Source organism: Meles meles, chromosome 8, assembly GCF_922984935.1.
Source record: "Meles meles chromosome 8, mMelMel3.1 paternal haplotype, whole genome shotgun sequence".
Lineage (NCBI taxonomy): Eukaryota > Metazoa > Chordata > Mammalia > Carnivora > Mustelidae > Meles > Meles meles.
Window position 1 is genome coordinate 30,529,950 of NC_060073.1, and position 20,501 is coordinate 30,550,450.

At 37.3% G+C, this 20,501-nt stretch overlaps 1 protein-coding gene across 1 annotated transcript in view; it reads left to right on the forward strand.

Annotated features, from left to right (window-relative positions):
• The window catches only part of FBXO3 (F-box protein 3), a 31,740-nt gene extending 13,816 nt beyond the window's left edge, over window positions 1–17,924 (forward strand). Inside the window, exons 4-11 of the mRNA XM_046016302.1 lie at window positions 1,056–1,170; window positions 2,717–2,921; window positions 4,059–4,104; window positions 7,580–7,664; window positions 8,554–8,676; window positions 10,038–10,153; window positions 11,516–11,706; window positions 16,756–17,924. Of these exons, the coding sequence (XP_045872258.1) occupies window positions 1,056–1,170; window positions 2,717–2,921; window positions 4,059–4,104; window positions 7,580–7,664; window positions 8,554–8,676; window positions 10,038–10,153; window positions 11,516–11,706; window positions 16,756–16,932 (1,058 nt within the window). The 3' untranslated portion in view covers window positions 16,933–17,924. The remainder of the gene's footprint in view (window positions 1–1,055; window positions 1,171–2,716; window positions 2,922–4,058; window positions 4,105–7,579; window positions 7,665–8,553; window positions 8,677–10,037; window positions 10,154–11,515; window positions 11,707–16,755) is intronic.
• The last annotated feature ends 2,577 nt before the right edge of the window (window positions 17,925–20,501 follow it).

The following is a 20,501-nucleotide window of genomic DNA, read 5'->3' on the forward strand; positions in this document are numbered from 1 at the left end:
GCTTCTATTGTTTCTGTTGAGAATGTAGCTGTTACTCTTATTGTTGTTCCTTTCAAAGTGACTGTATGGCTTTTACCCTTCTTTGGCTGCTTTTAAGATTTCTCTTTGTCTTTGATTTTCAGCAGTTTCCCAGTAATGTGCCTAGATATGATTGATTTTCTTTAAAACTATTCTTTGGAAAATTTGGAAAATTTTCCCGTACTGCTGCTGTTAAGTTTTGCTCAGCTTCTCAGCCACAGGTCCACTGTCAGAATTGGCAGTTGCCTCCAAGACAGACTTGCACCAAAGGCCCGGAAACCTTTCATTTTCCCTGTTCTTCTGACCGCCTCTCTCCCCCAGTTCTCACTGTCTTTGAGGTTCTCCAGAAGCCTTGAAACCAATTTTCTGTTGTTTGTTTTTCTAGTTCTCAGCAAGAGGTCTGCTCCAACCACCTAGTGAACCATTAGTGGAAGTGAATCTCTTCTTTCGGTATTTGTCATCACTTCCTGCTTCTTAAAGCTGGAATGGATGACAGGTTGACAAACACGTGAAATTGGATTTAAGTTAGTGGCTTCCCCATAGAATGAACCCATACTTACCCATGTTCTGTATTTCTCATTAAGAGACTATGTCAAGACTCTTGAAAACATCAATTTAGAGACCTTCTGGGGAGGTTTTTTGTTAGTTTGTTTTTTAATAGAGAGTGTGTTTTAAATGTGAGTGTGTTCGATTAAGAAAAATGAGGTATACGCTAAAGTTTGTGTCTTAATGTGAAATAATTACAGTGGATCTCCCTGCTGCGTACCTTTCCATATTTCACTAAGTGCTAGTATTTTCTCTGTCGAGAGGAAACTGAAGAATTTCGTTCTCTGTGCTTCAGATGTCAGAGCCAAGCCAAAGAAAATAATGTTGCTCTGATTTTCCATTTATTTCCCTGTATTTCAGCAGTACATTTTGGACAGAATTCATTGCTCTAAGTTTGTTTCACTTAGCAATCTGCCAGCAGCAGATTGTATTTCTCCTTAGATATAAGGCTTATTATTTCTTCAGAATTTGCTTTTTTTGTGCCTTTGCAGAGGGCGCTCGAGAGGAAGACCTAGATGCTGTGGAAGCTCAGATTGGTTGCAAGCTTCCTGATGATTATCGATGTTCATATCGTATCCACAATGGGCAGAAGTTGGTGGTTCCCGGGTAAGAATGTTTGCCATTTGGGTTATTGGTAACACATCATTTCCCAGAATAAAAATAAACGAATACAGTTTGTTGTTATCTTAACAGGTTAAAAGAGTACAGGAGTATAGGAATTCCCTCTTCTTCCTTGTAAACATCCAAAAGACAGAGTCTGTTGCCTGAATTTGATTTTCCCCAAATAAATATCTCATAAAAACATCTTTCTGTCAGTGCATCCTTATACTTAAAATGAAGTCTGGTTGGGGTTGGGGCTGGGGTGGATGCTGTGGTGCATAGGGTGGATGTGTGTGCAAGTATGTTTTAACTAAAACTCTTCAGGTCTTTATCCTGTTATAGGCCAGGTAAATTGTTTTGGAGAACTTGATGTAAATTCTGTATACCATACATATAAAAAGCAATAATTTATTCAGAGCTGTATACACTAAAGAACATAGAGTTTTGTCCTATTCAGGCAAATAGTAATTGTAACTAAGTGGCCTATTTTTAAGAGCAAGTATTCATTTTGGAACCGTTTGGTAAAAGTAGACATGCAGTAGCTGTCAGATTCATTCACAGTGTTAAAAGCTACATACTTTGGGCCTACTCCTTTTGTTCGTTTATGAAATTGAGCTATTTCAGAGATGTTGCACTTAGCAAATGTTCATAAGAACTTAGGGAGAACTTTATGTTGTTCTTAATGGAACATGGTGTCTCTTTGTTGTGAGGAATCAAATGAGGCCCTGTTACCACTTTAGATCAGGGTTGAGGGAATGCAGGCTGACCATACTGAGATTTTAAGGTTGTATGCAGAAATCAGATATTGGGCAGTTTGGACTAAATAAGCTTAAATTACTGGCTGTTTTTTTCTAGTCTTTTTTCCCTATTGAACTGAAACTTGACAAAAATTGAAAAATTGTCATATTTCAAGAACAAATAAGAAAGGACTTTATTAAAATAGTTGCCCGGAATTGACACAACAAACAGGTCGTAATTTCTATGTAGGGATTTATGTCTGCCCATGTTCCAAACTGTGAGACTTTAAGATAGGACTCCTATTATCAAGGATTTCTTCCATCAAGGACCAGTACCTCTGTTCTCATGTATATACAGTGAGATCAATTTAGACCCCATGCATCCCAAGTTATGGAAACTTGGGCAAGGTTTAGATTTATTTACGTTGATATTGTCTGGGAGGGCAGGGTAAGCTGAAAGTTGTCTCAAGATAAAGGTATCAGAGTTTTACCCCTTTAAACTTTAAAATAGTCACACATGCATATATAGCAAACCACTAGCAAATCAGTATATCATGGCAAGATAGTCTTGAAAGCAATAAAACTATTTTTCTTTTAAAAAGGCATTTTAGACATTCAGGCTTTTAATTTAAATCAGAATCTTTCCACTCAAGAGTTTGAATGTAAAAAAAAAAAAAAAATTGTAATGTTTTTGGTGATTGACATGTTAATCAGTTCTTACAGTGCTGTCTAGGAAATTACCATTCATCCAAAATGATGAAGCACAGCTGTTTGTTTGGCACTGGAGTTGATTAAATTTTTGTCTGTGCTCTCAGGTTGTTGGGAAGTATGGCGCTGTCCAACCACTATCGTTCGGAGGATCTGTTAGATGTCGATACAGCTGCCGGAGGCTTCCAGCAGAGACAGGGACTGAAGTACTGTCTCCCATTAACTTTTTGCATACACACTGGTCTGAGTCAGTACATAGCAGTGGAAGCTGCGGAGGGCCGAAACAAAAACGAAGTTTTCTACCAGTGTCCAGTAAGTAGGAAGTATGTTTAAATGCAGCTGTCAGATGTGTTCTGATGAGTGTATATATGTGTGCAGTAGGAGTTTTCAGGGCTGTAGAATGGGTATAGAGCATTCTACAATTTGATTATAGACCCATCTAATTAGAGGGTCTAATATTTGGCCGTAATATTCTGACATTAAAGAATGCCAAAGGAAAATCTTACCCATGGACAAACAACAAACCATTAAAGACACAGAGGGATGGCAGCTATATGTGTTAAGGCAATTTAAGTTTTAGAAAAAGTAATGGGATTTGCTGAAGTAATTATGATACACATTTCTTACTGAATTTCTAACAAAAAATTTAGCTTTTGAACGTCATTTGACTCAAATTCTGAGTGTAATAGAAACTTTTTAAACTCTTCATTAGATAGTTGAGTTGTGGAAAAGTATGGATCCTTTTTTTAGGAGGTTTTGTTATAATTTAAATATGTTCACAGAAAATGTATTTGGTTTCCTTCTTATTTCTTCAGTTCTTTGTAATTTCTCAGTTGTAGATCTTCTGGCTTCATTTTTCCCAAAATGTGAACTTTTAACTTAAAAGAGGAATTTGAAATAAAAAATCATAGATACCTGAGATATGCGACTCCACGTAACATTGAAAATACTTAAAGAGCTTTCATGGTTTTATTTTTTTCCGAAGTGTTTACATGTATTTTATCTCATTTTTGACTTGATACCTCTGTAAGGTTGTAGATGATGAGTTGGTCCCTCCATTTACTGAGAGAAGTGACCAACCTAGAATTGTTCAGGTCTCTTGACTCTGAGTCTAAAGTCCTTTCTTAATAGGCTATATATCTTCTTACCGTAGCTTCCTAACTTAAAGGATAATTTTTTAGTTCGCTGTAACAGTAATGGCAGGACATAAGCGTTTTAACTGTTACTGAGAAGTGCCTGACACTCTTCTAAGGACTTTCTAGAAAGGACCTAAATATAGAAATCCTAAGAGCAGGGACTGAAAAGTATGAGTAATGTCCGAGTGTTGTTTAAAGCACTTGTTATTTTTGTCTATTCTGCCTTGTCTCCAGGGAAAGATACAGATAATGAACAATGAGAAATCAAGTAAAATGTCTTTTTCTCTATTGTGATATTTTTTTTCTCACCTAGGACCAAATGGCTCGGAATCCGGCTGCTATTGACATGTTTATCATAGGTAGGAGAAAAAAGTCTTCCTTTTCCTTTCTTCTTCCTGGTCAAAAAAATTAAATAGGCAAAAACTTTGCAGTTACTTGATCAGCTGGCAGTTTAAACTTGTCTTTCTTAAAGCTTGCTGGTTTATAAAGTACCGTATCTAGGCTCTGATTCGAATCACCCTTGTACTTTGTGGGAATTTGTTTTCTACCTGGAAAAACCCCATGCCCTATATAATCACATGCTCTTAGGACTCTGCTGTAGAACAGGGAAATGAATGGAATTACTGTGAGTGTGTATATAGTTACCTTACACATGCATGCATTTCCATCCATCATGTTAATACCTAATTGGAGACAGATAGATTAAAACAACTTTGTACCTATAAAGTTTGTGGTGCTGATTATGGGAAAATACTGACAAATCACACTAGAGATCTCAGAACAATAATCTTCAGAGACCAGTATAAACTGGGCTCCGTGAGCTCTTTGGCACAACTCTTTTTTTCTTGACCTTCAGAGGTATTTCTCATAGGAGTTTGAGAACAGTCCAGATTGTATGCAGTTGCAGCTTACCCAGGGAGCTGTTCCTGAACCCTCTGCTGTTCATCCAGTGCTGTTTTGCTTAGGTTTTGCTCAGGAGATGCTCCCTGGCTATCCACTCTGTTTTTCAAAGGCACACATTAAACATCTCTATATATTCATAGTAAAGGGGCCTTGTAGGCTGAGGTGTTTGCACTTAATTACATCTCCTTTTTTTTTTTTTTAAAGATTTTATTTATTTATTTGACAGAGAGATCACAAGGAGGCAGAGAGGCAGGCAGAGAGAAAGGGGAAGCAGGCTCCCTGCTGAGCAGAGAGCTCTATGCAGGCTGGATCCCAGGACCCTGAGATCATGACCTGAGCTGAAGCAGAGGCTTAACCCACTGAGCCACCCAGGCGCCCCTAATTATATCTCCTAATAGGAACCTTGAACAGAATATTAGTCTCCATTTTTTCCATATTGTCACACATTCCAGGTTTACGGTATATTTCACAACATTAGGAAATTCTCCGTACGTAGCAAGTTATAGAAAGCTGGTTTTTTTTTTGTTTTGTTTTTTTTTTAGGATTTTGTTTATTTATTTGAGAGAGAGGGAGAGGGAGCATGAGAGGGTCAGAGAGAGAAGCAGACTCCCTGTTGAGCAGGGAGCCTGCTGAGGAACTTGATCCTGGGACTCCGGGATCATGACATGAGGCCAGGGCAGTTGTTTAACCAACTGAGCCACCCAGGCGCCCTATAGAAAGCTGTTTAACTTAGCCACTAGCTTTTAGCTCCCCCTGATTTGTGTTGGTTTATGGTTTCCAAGTTAAGTGCCCCCCTTGGGCTTCTGCCCCTGCTCTCTGCCCTCTTTGGCATCTTTGCATAGCATATACCTTCAGAGATGATCACCATGGCTCTAGAACAGTGTTGCTACTAATGTACAAACTAAAGGCTGTCTGAGCTCTTAGGTAAGTGCCAGCTAAGCTCTAGGAGTTTCTCACTCTTGGTTTGGTGCTGGTGTGAGATGGTATGAAAGTCCCCACCACTACAGCAGAGTTTTAAGATCTGTTGACTACTATTCTGGTAGCTGGGATTTTGCTTGGAATAAGAAAGCAAAGCAAAAGATTTGAGATGCACTGAGGGAGGAGAGATGAGATGGGATATTAGTGCTGGGAGGAAAGACAAGAAAGCTTAAAGCTTCCTTTAAGCTGCCTTGATAAAATCCCATTGCTACCAAAGACAAACCAAGATACAGGCTTACTTTAAAAAGTAAATAAACTACCTTGAAATGTGTAAATTACGTCTTGATTCAGCAAAGTTTGACGCTCGTGGAATTTCTGGTAAAACCCAAAGTGGAATCTCCTGGTGTTCAATGAATTATTAGTAGATAATTGAAAAAACTAGAATCTGTTTTCAGGTAAGTTGAATTGTAAAGATTGCATAGAAAAGACTGTCCTCATTCTAAAGATCACACTTGGGCGTGTATTATTATAAATTAAGGTACCTTAAAATATACCATGCTAATTTCATTTTTATATAAACTATGAAAAATTTGTGGGTTTTTTGTTTTTTTTTTTTACTGTTAACATTTTCTCCCATGAAATAGACAAAGTGATGTTTTAAACTTTACAGGGAAATCACTAGTTCTAAAAACAAAATTGTAGCTTCTATGAATTTTAATGACCTTATTCATGTGCCTCCTTAGTATCTTGTTCAGAGTGGATAGGTGGTAGGTGATCATTTGAATAGAACATTGAATAATGAAAGGGTTAGAATTGGCCATTCATTAGTATATGTTGAGAAAAGAGCCAGCTATTGCAGTTTACCTCCTCTCAGCTGATGCTTTAAAATTTTAAAGCTGTAAACCCTTAAATTGTATCTTCTATTATTCCCTAAATAGAATAGTAAGTAAATACTGTAAATTTGGCTCCAGTGTTCAGCTCCATGGCAGAGTGTGAGAACTGTGTTAATAGAAACAAGATTACAGAAAAATTCACTGAAAAAACATTGATTCAGGGACTGATATTGCTGGGCACTGAGGTGTATTAATAATAGATGTGGGGGTCTGAGAAAGTTACATTATATTACCTACAAGGGGCAAACATAATTCACATAAATACTTGTCATTGATCCATTCACTAGAGCACGGATGGATGTGTGGTCAGATCTGGACTGGATTTTGAGCTGGTCACTGAGAATATGGAGGCCCACTGTGCATTTGAATCTGTAGTGGTGCGACTAGACTGCTTTGGGATTGGTCTGATACACAGAACTGTATAGTGCTGTACCCCTGTTAGATGCCCGGACTGAGCCTGGCTTTGCCAGAATTTTGTGCGTGAGTCAGGAGGTACCTGGGCCAAGGGTATATACCTTGATCATCTGAGGATGGTGTTGATATTTTTCCTGTAGTTTCTTCCTAGACATAGCTGTATCTGTATCTTCTTTGTTCCATATGCTCTAGAAACTATAGATAGAAGAAGGCTTTTCGTTCTTGTACCAGCACAAAATAAATTTTAAAAATCTATTATTTAATTATAAGTGTAAAAAGTAGCTTGAAGGTAGATGGAGGGTTCCCTAGCAAGGCAGTTTGGGAGTGCAATGGATAGAACTGAGAACAGAAATTGGCCGTAGAATTTTAAGTGTTTCCACTTTTGATCTTGTATCTTTTTTTTTTCTTTTTTTTTTTTAAGATTTTATTTATTTATTTGACAGAGAGAGAGATCACAAGTAGGCAGAGAGGCAGGCAGAGAGAGAGGAGGAAGCAGGCTCCCCGCGGAGCAGAGAGCCTGATGCGGGGCTCGATCCCAGGACCCTGAGATCATGACCTGAGCCGAAGGCAGCGGCTTAATCCACTGAGCCACCCAGGCGTCCCTTGATCTTGTATCTTAAGCAAGGAGGAATTGTCATTGTTTCCTTTATAGATTTTATAAAAATTATTGTCCTTTTCTTCCTCCCCATCCCTTCCTGGTTTACAGGTGCTACTTTTACTGACTGGTTTACTTCTTATGTCAACAATGTTGTATCCGGTGGCTTCCCAATCATCAGAGACCAAATTTTCAGGTATTTCCCTCAGGACTTTTTGAATTAAAATGATTATAAATCAGAAAATACCATTAGTTACACATCTTGAGATGAAGTTTCAAAGAAGGTAAATAACAGAACCTCTCACTATCTTAAGTGCCACTGTGTTATTCCCACTTCAAAGCCACATTCAAATACTTGAATAGTCAATATTTTTCTTATCTTGAAGGATCCAGAGGAAAAACTGATTTGATTTTGAAGTTATGGCTTTATGTTATAGTTTCTTTTTATACATAGTTTCTTTTGAGGGGTTGGAAACAGGCTATTTGACAGTTAATGGATTTATCATGAATAGCAAGTGAGTAACCATTAACTCAGGGCAAATATTATTTATCATCTATAAATGAAACATCCAGGTATTATAGATAGTACTACAGGTAATATTGGTTCACAGTAGTCTGACTGGCAGAAATGATAGATTAATTATAAATTAGAGGTCTCCAGAATAACATACCAGCACATCTTGTTGTCAGAGACACCATTGATAGGGTTTTCAGATATCCCAAAAGTTTCCTGGCTCTGAAAACTGACTTAAGCTCTTTTTAGTTTCCAGTGTAATTGCTGAATCATTATTCAAGCACTGATTATTGAGACTTGATGCTATCATTACTGATCTGAAGTCTGCAAAGTTTTCTTGTTAGCTTGTAATTTATAATTTTCTTCTAAGCTTCACAGGACTTTACCTTTAAGTTCCCATTTAAGTTCCCAAATATGTTATAAATATTATATGTTATATGTTATAAATATGTTATAAATTTTTGATCGTAAGGTAAAATATAAGCTATTTGGCATTGTATCTTGAAATCTTTTATCCTATGGACTTGAAGTTAGTTGATTAAAAAATGTTTAATGTTTTAAAATTATCTAGGTATGTTCATGATCCAGAGTGCGTGGCAACAACCGGGGACATAACCGTCTCCGTTTCTACATCGTTTCTGCCAGAACTCAGCTCTGTCCACCCACCCCACTACTTCTTCACATACCGAATCAGGTGAGAGACGAAAATGGAGTGCAGCCTGTGGATATGTTGTCATTGCTCCTTTGACCTGGTCCATCAGACACATTTTGAAAGACAGCCTTTTGCTGAGGTGTGGAGGAAGGTGGATAACAAACTTTTTTATAACCTAGTGTAATAATATATCATTTTATAAAGTATAATTTTATAATCTAGTGTAATCCAGTACCTTGAGTTTATAGTAACCTCCAAGTTACTTAAGTTATTTCATGCAAAAGTACTGTGTTTAAAAAATTGTGCCAGGTACTGTGCCCGTGAGGTAGACACTAAGTTATAATCCTCACAAAAGCTCACTATGAGAGTTGCATTTAGAAGCTATCAAATCACTTCTCGGCCTTTTGGCTAAGATCAAGTGGAGAAGCTGTCAAATTGTTCAAGATAAATCTGTGCATTTTAAATTTCACTGAGGCTGCCTATATTGATTAAAACTCTCATAAATATTTATCAGGTGCTGCCTGTATATCAGCCATGGTGTTAAGCATTGAATTTGGTTAAATAAAAAACAAACACTAAATTCACTTTAATTAGATGTACTTTGTGCTGTGACATAAAGATAACTCATTGCTTTAAAATATTAAGGATACTCTGTTTTTAGATGTATTTTTATATAATTTATGATATATTACAGATATTTTAAAAATACATGTACATGCATATAATAAATAAAATATTTATTTTTGCTATGTATACTAACCGGGGAGCATCCTAGGATTTTGGTATTATATGCAGCCTTTTGTAGGTTCAGTTACACGTGTACAGATGCTTGTTATTGTAATTGTTTAACTCAGATCCTGTCTAAGATTGAAACATGCTTAGAATAGTAACACTGACCCTTGCTTATAGGGTACTCCAAATGAAGATAAGAGACAGCAGATTCCTAGAGAAAGGGGGGAATAGTACTGAGAAAGAGTCAAAATGTAATCCTAGTAACTGTTTGGTGACATTTTCCTTTGAGCTTTCTAGAAGTTAAGGAAAAAAGGAAAATGTCTTCAGTCTCATTTTTAATAACAAATTTTTAAAGAAAATCAGAATTTTTTATTGCACTTTATTCTGGAAAGCATTTTGTACATTGATCTTTACTTGAAAAGCAAAAAATTATCACCACCAATGTGTTCGTAAATTTTTATGGTCCCCATTGTTGATTCTCATGGCAAGTCAAGTGTGTAAATTGAATAAAGGCATTTCTGTGGGAGAGTCAAGCTAATCAGGCCCCTATCTTGGAAAACTTACAGAGATAGATGGTTAACACAGACTTTAGTCTAAATATTATACCTCTTAAGCAAGAGAAACCAAATCAGGCCAGATTTGTATCTCTACCACCCCATTCCCTTCTCCAGGATTGAAATGTCAAAGGATGCACTTCCTGAGAAGGCGTGTCAGTTGGACAGTCGCTACTGGAGAATAACAAATGCTAAAGGTGATGTAGAAGAAGTTCAAGGACCTGGAGTAGTTGGTATGTATGTAACCCAGGATTTGCTTTACAGATCTGTTGCCTGTAAGACATTTTCGAGAGCATATATATGATATACAGCTTGGAAAAGGCACGGTGTAGTTAGTGGATAAGACTGTATTTTTTTTTTTAAATTTTTTTTTAATTTTAATTTTTTTTTTTTCAGCATAACAGTATTCATTGTTTTTGCACAACACCCAGTGCTCCATGCAATACGTGCCCTCCCTATTACCCACCACCTGGTTCCCCTAACCTCCCTATTTTTTTTTTTAATATCTATTTATTTGTGAGAGAGAGAGAGCCACACAGAATGAGTGGGGGGAGGCGCAGAAGGAGAGGGAGAGAAAGAATCTCAAGCAGACGCCCCCCTAAACCTGGAGCCCAACACGGGCTTAATTTCACCACTCATGAGATCATGACCTGAGCCAAAATCACTGGTTGGACGCTTAACTGACTGAGCCACACAGGTGCTCCAAGACTGTATCTATTAAAGCTGTGTTTACAGTGTGAAAGATATCATAGATTCTGGGCTTCTTGTAACTCCCATTCTTTACTTCATAAATATAATGTGTAAAGATCATTATTCTATTAGTTTACTACCTTAAACATGAACTTCTTTAAAATTATAGCAAACAAGTATTCAGGGGTTGATTTTCCATTCTGTGGATCACTTGAGTTCCTTGTTTGTCTTCCTTTTTAACCTGGATAATTATTCACTATCATGTTCTATAGAGTTACCAGGAATAATAGGGCAGAAAGAGAAAATAAATTTCATATTGATCATCTTTTTAAAATTTGGGGGAAATACTAAAATCAGTAGCACAGATTCTTATTTGTGGATTTCAATCATCATTAGCTCTGATTGTCATTGACTGTCAGCTTTTTTTTTTTTTTTTTTTTTTAATCTGGATCCTTTTTTTTTTATTTATTTATTTTTTCAGCGTAACAGTATTCATTCTTTTTTCACAACACCCAGTGCTCCATGCAAAACGTGCCCTCCCCATCACCCACCACCTGTTCCCCCAACCTCCCACCCCTGACCCTTCAAAACCCTCAGGTGGTTTTTCAGAGTCCATAGTCTCTTATGGTTCGCCTCCCCTCCCCAATGTCCATAGCCCGCTCCCCCTCTCCCAATCCCACCTCCCCCCAGCAACCCCCAGTTTGTTTTGTGAGATTAAGAGTCATTTATGGTTTGTCGACTGTCAGCTTTTTAAAAGATTTTGATTTGGGGCACTTTAGATCTTTTTTCCTAATTGTGCATTTACTTTAACATAGTTTACATAATCTCATAGAGGACATATCTTATTTGCTGTAATGAAGCACTGAATTTTATACTTCGGTTTCTTATTACTGTTTTCTCTGCAGGTGAATTTCCAATCATCAGCCCAGGTCGGGTATATGAATATACAAGTTGTACCACATTTTCTACAACATCAGGATATATGGAAGGATATTATACCTTCCATTTTCTTTACTTTAAAGACAAGATCTTTAATGTTGCTATTCCCCGATTCCATATGGCTTGTCCAACATTCAGGGTGTCTATAGCCCGATTGGTGAGTTAAACTTTCCTCTGGGACTGATTTCCATGACTTTGTAGAATTAACTCCACAGAGGGATTTTGTTGATTAGCCAGACAAATGGTGTATAAGTGGTGTTCCAGAGAACCCTAGAGATTCGGAGGAAATATTGTGGGGGGCCATGTGAATATGTGGGGGTGGTGGATAATAAGTAAGCTAGACTCCATACACTTCAGTTAGAGTAACTCTACTCTGCTTAGCTGTTTTTTGTATGTTTTTTGTTTTTAATGTCATTTTTCTTTTGAGCAGTTTTAGATTCACAGATAATTGAGCAGAAGGTACAGAAATTTTCCCAATACCCCCTACCCCCATGCACGCACAGACGTCCTCAACATCGGTCTCCCACCAGAGTGGTATTTTTGTTAAACCTACATTGGAACATCATAATCCCCCTCCAAGTCCATAGTCTACATTAGGGTTCACTCTTGGTGTTGTATGTTTTTTGGGTTTGGACAAGCATATAATGACATGTATCCGCCATCATAGTATCATGTAGAGAGGTTCCTGATTTTAAAGGTTCAGCCTCTTTTCCCCCATTTCCAAAAAAAGTTCTGTGGCATGATGAGAAACACCACACTAGACCAGTTAGAATAGGCTTTAATTTCATTAAGATTAGAAAAGCAATTTCTTGCAGTGTTTTTGCTAAAAATCCCAATTTTGTAAAATAATACAATCATTGTAGAGAGAGACTACTAAAAGTGCAAGTCTGCCCATTAAATCCTCTGTAGTCCTCTCTTTGGGATCATTTCCTAAGTCAACTCGGTATAATTTTTAAATCTCACTTTTAGGACTACTTATGATAATGGCAGTACCCCAACCTTATGGATTATAAAATGAATGAAGAGAATCATGAGGCCCCAGCTATACAATAGGAATAAAATATGACTCGTATACCCAGAATATGACAGAGTGGTAGGTGTTGAATGTTCAGAAAGGGCCCTCTGGCTCCTGGGAAGATGGACATAGGATTAGTCTGACCCAGAGCCGATACATTCCCAACCCCAGTTTGGAAAGAGAAGGATGATCGGAGACTTTAGGCCATAATGCTTGTCTGTCTGGTGAAAAGGATCTACTCTCTGGGTTTGGAAGTGAAGTTTAGCTTCCCTCCCAGTGCAGGAATGCTTTCTACTGTATTATTTCCAGTACTAGGAATTTGTTACTTCTTGTAACAGTCTCTTGTTTTTGACTAGTCCAGTTTCTGTCTGAGATTGGTATCATCATCCATGAGTGTTTGATACAGCTCGTTAGTGAAGCCATCTGGGGCTAGAGTTCTCTGTGGGAAAGTTTGAAATAAGAGTTTAATTTCTTTCATATATTTCCTGCTTCTTCTTATTTCACTTTTGGTCATTTGTGTCTTTCAAAGAATTTGTCCATTTTGTCTAAATGTTGAATTATTGGCATAAAATTATAGTAGTCTCTTGATATCCTTTTAATGGCTGTAAGAACTATAGTCACATATCCTTTTTTGCTCCTAATAATGGTAATTTATATCTTCTGTTGATCAGTTTACCTAAGGGGTTATCTCTTTTGTTAGTCATTTGAAAGAATAACTTTGGGTTTCACTGGTTTTCTCTATTGTTTGCTCATTTTCTATTTCATGGATTTCTGCAGTTTTCTTTATTTCTCTCCTCCTACTTACTTTGGGATTCATTTGCTTTTTTACCAGCTTCTTCAGGTAGAAGTTTAGATTATTGATTTTAGGCCTTTCTTTTCTCTAAAGCACTGTTTTGGCTGTGTTTCATAAATTGTGATGTGTTGTTCTCATTAACATTTAATTCAAGATATTCCAGGATTTCCCTTGTAATTTAATTTTGATCTGTAACTATTCTAGAAATGTGTTAAATTTTCAAACATTTGGAGGTTTTCCAGTTAATTTTTGTTTACTGATTTCTAATTTTGTTATGGCTAGAGAACGTACTGTGTGTAATTTCAATCCTTTTAAAGGTTTTATGTCCCAGCATTATGGTCTATCTTGGTAACTAATTCCTGTGTATTTGGAAAGAATGTATATTTTGCTAATTGTGGGAGTATTAGCCTATAAATGAAAGTTCAGATTGGTTGACTGTTTCTCAAGTCTTCTATATATTAATTGATTTTTTTTCTTTTTTTGGTCCTTGTTCTCTGAAAAATGATTGTTGAAATCTCCAGCCATAATTATAATTTTGTCTATTTCTCTTTTTAATTTAATCAGCTATGCTTCATGTGTTTTGAAGATCTATAAATTATATGCAAATATGCTTAGGATAATTATGTCTTTTTAATGAAGTTCCTTCTTTTATTATTATGAAATCTCTCTTTGATAATATTTCTTGCTAATATTCCTGACCTAAAGTGTAAAGAATGTTGAGGTTTGTTTGGGCTGGCAGTTAAGTTACTATGGGGTCAGCTTGATCCTGTTGAGAATTGTTTTTAATGTTTGTTAGGATAGGTATAAAGTAATCCTTAATATAGGACAGCAGTTCTCAAACTTTTTGGTCTCATGGCTCCCTTAAGCTTTTAAAAGTTATTGAGGACTCCAAAGAACTTTTGGTGATGTGAGTTATATCAATATTTATCATATTAGAAATTAAAACTGAGAAATTTTATAGTATTTACTTACTCTTTTTTTAAAGTTTACAATTTTTAAATTTATAATTTTAAATTATAATAATAAACTCATTACATGTTCAACCCTCTTAACTATGTTCTTACTTATTTGGAGTTTTAACTTCCTCCCAACCACAAATAAGCATATAAAATCTTGACCTGCCTTATGGAAAATGTTTCTCTCAAGCATGAGATATCAATACAAAGAAATGAGAATTCTGGACTTACTTCTAATCAACATGAAAGAGGCAGTGGGGATTGTATTTGTATGGTGTTGTATTTGTATTGTAACTTTCCTGTTGAAATATTAGTTTTCTTGGTATGGAAACTGAATTGTTCTCCTTTTTTGTACCCTAACCGTATGATAATTATTGTACTTGATACTTCCTTTTGCTTTATACTTTGAATGTCACTACAAAATACACTTTTGGTTGGTCTTTAGCCTTTTCTTGCTCTAGGTGGTTTGTTGTTTTCTTTTGGACACTTTAGAGGTTCCTGCTGCTTATTTATTTCCGTTCTTATCTGTGTGTGCCTCTTTCCATCTTCTGCTTCTGTATTACACTTTTATCTGAGATCACCAGCAGTCTCCCTCTCAGCCACATTGACTTCTTTAACTTCTTTTTTGTTTTCTTCTTCAATAAGATGACTAATGATCATACTACCTGAATTTAATGTTTTAGGATTTCCTAAGCCTCCCCCCTTGCCCCTTTCGAACCTTCTACTGAATTTTAAAGTCTTCATTCCCTAGATTAAAAAAAAAATCAATAAAAAGAATGGAATATCATGTCATACTTATGTATATTTTCTCTGATTGTTGTTAATGTTGTTGTTATTAGTGTTACAATAAATCCTAAGTGACAATCCTTTGACAACTCCTAAAGAACAATTTTTTTTCTCCCACATTAATTCATTTGCTTGCTCAGCAAATATTTATTGAGTCCCAACGAGGTGCTGGGGAAGACGCAGTGAACAATACAGCCAGAGTCTGCCTTCGGGGATGTACTATACAGCATGCTGACTCTAGTGAATACTGCATTGTATATTTGAAAGTTACTAAGATAATAAATCTTAAAAGTTCTCATCACAAAAACACATTCTGTAACTATGTATGGTGATGGATGTTAAATGGACTTACTGTGGTGATCCTTTTGTAATATATACGAATATCAAATCATTATGCTGTACACCTGGAACAAATGAATGTAATGTTGTATGTCAATTATACCTCAATAAAAAAAAAAAAGAAAGTTGAGGAAATTAACAAAAACAAAAAACCTCTGCCTTGAAATTTACAGTCTAGTTAGAAGAGATAAGGGTAGCAAATATCCAGTTATATCAAGTAGTAATAAGTGCTCTGGAGAAAAATGAGAGTAAAGGATATATAAGAAGTGTCCTGTTGGGTTCTAATATAAAGATCTGTCAAGAAAGGCCTGGGCAACATTTGAGTTGAGCCTTGAAAGAAGTACAGGGGGATATATGTGGCAGAAGGATGTTCCAGGTGAAAGAACAGCAAGTGCAAAGGCCCTGAAACACTGATGTTACATAAATATACTAATGCTTGCCATGTGCGAGGAACTGCAAGGAGGCCAGTGTAGCTGGAGTGCAGAGGCCAGGGGAGAGAGTGGTTAGAGATGAGATCAGAGGGAGTAGTGAGTGCTGGATATGTGGTGCCATAAAGGCCTCGGGAAAAGAACTGCTGACAACACATCCGTGTTTCCCAGTAGTTCCCACATACCAGCTAGGTGCTCCTTGCCGTTCAGAACTCTCTCCAACATAGCACCTCCTCTCAATTAAGTCTTCAAATGTATGAGAGAGGAAAACTGACAGCAGAGTAAGTCAAGACTTCATTAGAAACACTGCTTAAGCGGAAGTGAAGCTTCCATGAGATGTTCAGATACTGCATGTTCAGCCTCATTGTTGCCTGCCCTATTCTGAGAGCCTTGAGCAAGTTAATTTCAAAGTGCCCCTGGTGGTTGAAGAAATAACGCGTCTTCATAGTAGGAGTTCAACAGAAGTCTATTAGACTTCTGACAATACATAAAAGTTACCAGTAGAGGTCATACCTTATTATTTTTGAGTCCTCTTTTTGTCAGCATTTAGATTAATAATTGTTACTTAATACACTAAAAGTTTAGTTGTTGGAAGTGGTCTGTTGGCTGCCTTGTACAAATTATCAACTGGCATATAAAATACAAGTACTGTATTATTGAAATAGATTTACCATTAAAACCACATCGAGCCTTTTAAAACATGTGCTTTATGGATGTACATTCTAGAATCTTGCATCAGCGTGTTCATTTATGAAAATACAAGGTTCAACTCTCAAAATTCCTACTTGGTGTGTCCTGTTGTTTAGAATCTAGATAAATGAGAATTTGCATAAAATAAGTATAAAAACCTGATGGAAGTTCTTATCAAAAGATTGTTTTCTCTTTCAAGGAGATGGGCCCTGATGAGTATGAAGAGATGGAAGAGGTGGAAGAGGAGGAGGAAGAAGACGAGGATGACGATGACTCGGCGGACATGGACGAGTCTGACGAGGAGGAGGAGGAAGAGAGGCGGAGGAGAGTCTTTGATGTGCCCATTCGCAGACGCCGCTGCTCTCGCCTTTTTTAGGGAGGCCGTCCTGGTGGAAGCGCTGGCATGAATCCAGTTGTTAAAGAGATTTCCCAATAATGTAAATAATTAAATTGTTCTCCACGTATAGCAGGAAAACTAGCATGAGATCTTGTTCCAGGCCCTGGGTTCTATGAGACACCACATTAGGAATTGGATTGTTTTGGTTTGCTTTGTGTTTTGAGGTAGAGGAGAAAATGGGAATCTTTTTTTCTTTCTCTTGTAGCAGCCAGAGGGAGAATACTTCTCTAGCTAAAGAACAGACATTTCTTAGTTTCACAATATTTTATACTTCTACAAATACGGAGATGGGAGGGAATTGTTTTGAGTAAGGATTGAAAACGGTAGCAGAAATACCTACACAAGGTGAGAGAGAAACAATGAATGATTCTGTGAAAAGACTTCTTGCAGTTGTGACTTATTTAGAAATGAACAGAATTTGTAATTAGGCTAATCCATTTAGTGATTCCTATATATTTTGTACTCACAGGGAACTAACTAAATAGCTTGAATGCTAGTTGTTTGTCCTTTCTTAGACAATCTATCCTTGAATTTGAAATTTTCATCACTACAACCTTGAACTTAAAGTCTTCATCACTATGACCTTGGCCTTGCATTTAGTCTTCAACTCTGCCAACCTTGAATTTAATTTAAAATCTTCAACATGACAACCTTGAATTTAACTTAAAGTCTTTAACACTATGACCTTTATCATACTGTTCACAGATGCATCATTTTGAAATGTAGTGTGTAAAAGTATTGTGTTGTTTATTAACAAGAGTCTTCACAATGTCTCATGTAGTCTGAATTTGTAAATACTGCTTCCTGTTTTGTTTTTCCTTTATACACTTGACTGTCTAACTTTGTGATAAGTGACATGAATTTTATGTTAAGACTAAGTATGTTTTCCTGAAACATGGATTTTTTGTAATTATATAATTGAGAGTTTGGAATGAAATCCTCCAAGTAACAAAAACTCACATTTTAAAAACAAATTTTGGTTCTGATCCTGTATCTTGTATAATTGCCTATTTTCCATAAACTAATACTAATCAGCCTTTGCTCTCAGGATGGAAAATGAAATCTAAATTCATTGCCCTGTTGCCAGAGGGCCATCCAGAGTAATTTCCTGGCTTTGATTATATATATCCTGTCATATGCTGTACGTTCCATTTTGCCCAAGAGTACTTTTTTTTTTTTTCTTAAGATCTTATTTATTTAGACTCCCTGCTCAGCAGGGAGCCCAACACAAGGTTCCATCCCAGGACCCTGGGATCGACCTGGGCCCAAGGCAGACACCCAACCAACTGAGCCATCCAGGAGCCCCAAGTATGTTTCTTTTGTAGGGAAAACTGTAGGAAGACAGAAGTGTATATAGGATTAAGCAGCTGCCCCCAGGCACCATGAAGACCCTTTCCTATTGGAACATGTCAGAATGTTCTGAGATGGAGTAAGTAGTTTTTCCTGCATTTTAAAATTTTATCATCAGGCTATCAAATCCACCTATTATGCTTATCTCTCCTTTAAAAAAAAAAATCAACCTACTGATTTTTTTAAAAATAAACTTTCCCAATAAAAGAATAATTTAAAACTAGTTAAAATTGAAACTTAAAGCTATTCCCAGGATTCCTTGCCATTTTTGCTTCTTTGTCTTTTCTGGTTGATCTCTCCTCTCAGTTCCCAGAGTACTCATGATTCCCCAAATCTCCCCTGCAACCTCATTCAATTCTTGTTCCTTAGAATACTTCAGGCATATATCCTCTCATCTAAATTCACATTGTCTTAGTATGTTGAGTGAATGACCTGTCCTTCATACCAAGGTGTGATTGATTAGTTGATAACACGCTCAAGTGTTACTTCATCAGCAAGAATGTGTATTCACACTTAGAAGGGCTCTAACAGTTGGCCAGTCTACCCTCTTGTAGAGCAAAGGCCATTTCTGGTTCTGAGGTGAGACCACCACCCATCTTTGACTCTTTGTCTAAAGCTTGATGTGTCAATTAGGATGAGACCAATACCTAAACAGCAGCAAATAGCTAAGGGTTATTTTTCTCTGTGAAAAGCCAGAGGTAGGTAGTTGAGGACCGATACAGTGGCCCAGTGGTGTCTTCATTCCAGATTCCTTGCAGATTTCTGTTCTGCCATCCCTAGCACAGGGCTTTAATTATAGAAGTTTACCTCGTGGTTGCAATATGGCAGCTACAGTCATATTCTATTCCAGAAATAGATGGTTGAGGAAGGGTAATGAGAAAAGGGACAAATTAAATGGAAAGTAAAATCAAACATAGGGCTGGAGGGGTAAACCAACCAGGTCTCCAGCAGTGATGAGAAGGATAGAGAAGGGGGGATCGGTATTTAACACCGGCAGCATTTAGACCTGCTGGGAAGAACTTGGAATTCCACAAATAAGACATGCTTACAGGTCTGAGTTAGGGCAGTAGCAGTGGGAGTAGAGTGAAAAGAGGATGAAACAGTTATCTACAAAAGAAAGTAAGTAGGAGTTGGTGATCATATGTGAAAGAGTAGAAGAAATCAAAGGTGATTCCCAGGTTTCTGGCTTCATTTATGCAAAAGAAAATGCAGGAAATAAAGTTGAACACTGGAGATGAGATTTGGGTATATTTTGAATTCAAGATGCCTGTAGGCCATACAGATTCCAGCAATCAGTTGAGTGTGAATATGAAGACTGAGAGAGTGGTCAGGGATGGACAATGAAGATTTGCAAATTATCTGCAAACATACATATCCCCAAAGGCAAAACTAAGCGGATGCAGTATCCAGTATCCTCACTGAGGGAGCACACAGCAACGGCCTCAGTCCAACCCTGGCAACACCGGATTTAGAAGAGGTAGTGGAAAAGACTGAAGACTGAAAGATCAAGAAGCTGGAAGCAAAACTAGGAGAGGGTGGCATCTCAGAATCCAAGGGTTCCAAGGAGGGAACAGCTAATAGGATGTGTATGAGAAAATGCATGTGAAAGAGTTCTGTAAACAAGGAAATACATGTATTCACTGCTTTAAGCAGACACATTTTAAATATCAAAGCAAGTCGTGATTTGAGACTCCCCATTCATTGAGAGGAAAACCAAGATTTGGGCACCACCAATGGAAAGTCATTCCCTGATATCCCAAAGCCACCAGAGGTAGCTTGGTAGGTCATGGTAGGTCATGGTAGAAGGCACATGTCATAATCGGTTGTCATATGATTTCCCTGCATAAAATGTATCTCGTGCATTCATGCAAAGAAAAGGAGATGGGGGGGGGGGGTGCACCTGGGTGGCTCAGTGGGTTAAAGCCTCTACCTCCCGCTCAGGTCATGATCCCAGGGTCCTGGGATAGAGCCCCGCATCCGGCTCTGGGCTCTGCAGGGAACCTCCTTCCTCCTCTCTCTCTCTGCCTGCCTCTCTGCCTCCTTGTGATCTCTGTCAAATAAATAAAATCTTAAAAGGAGACTGAGGCTGCAAGCAGGATTGGATAGCCAGACAGCCCCGCCAAAGTGGAAGCTTAGCATGGGCACAAGAAAGTTTTTTCAAACATAATAAATATATTTTTAAATGAAGGGAACATCAG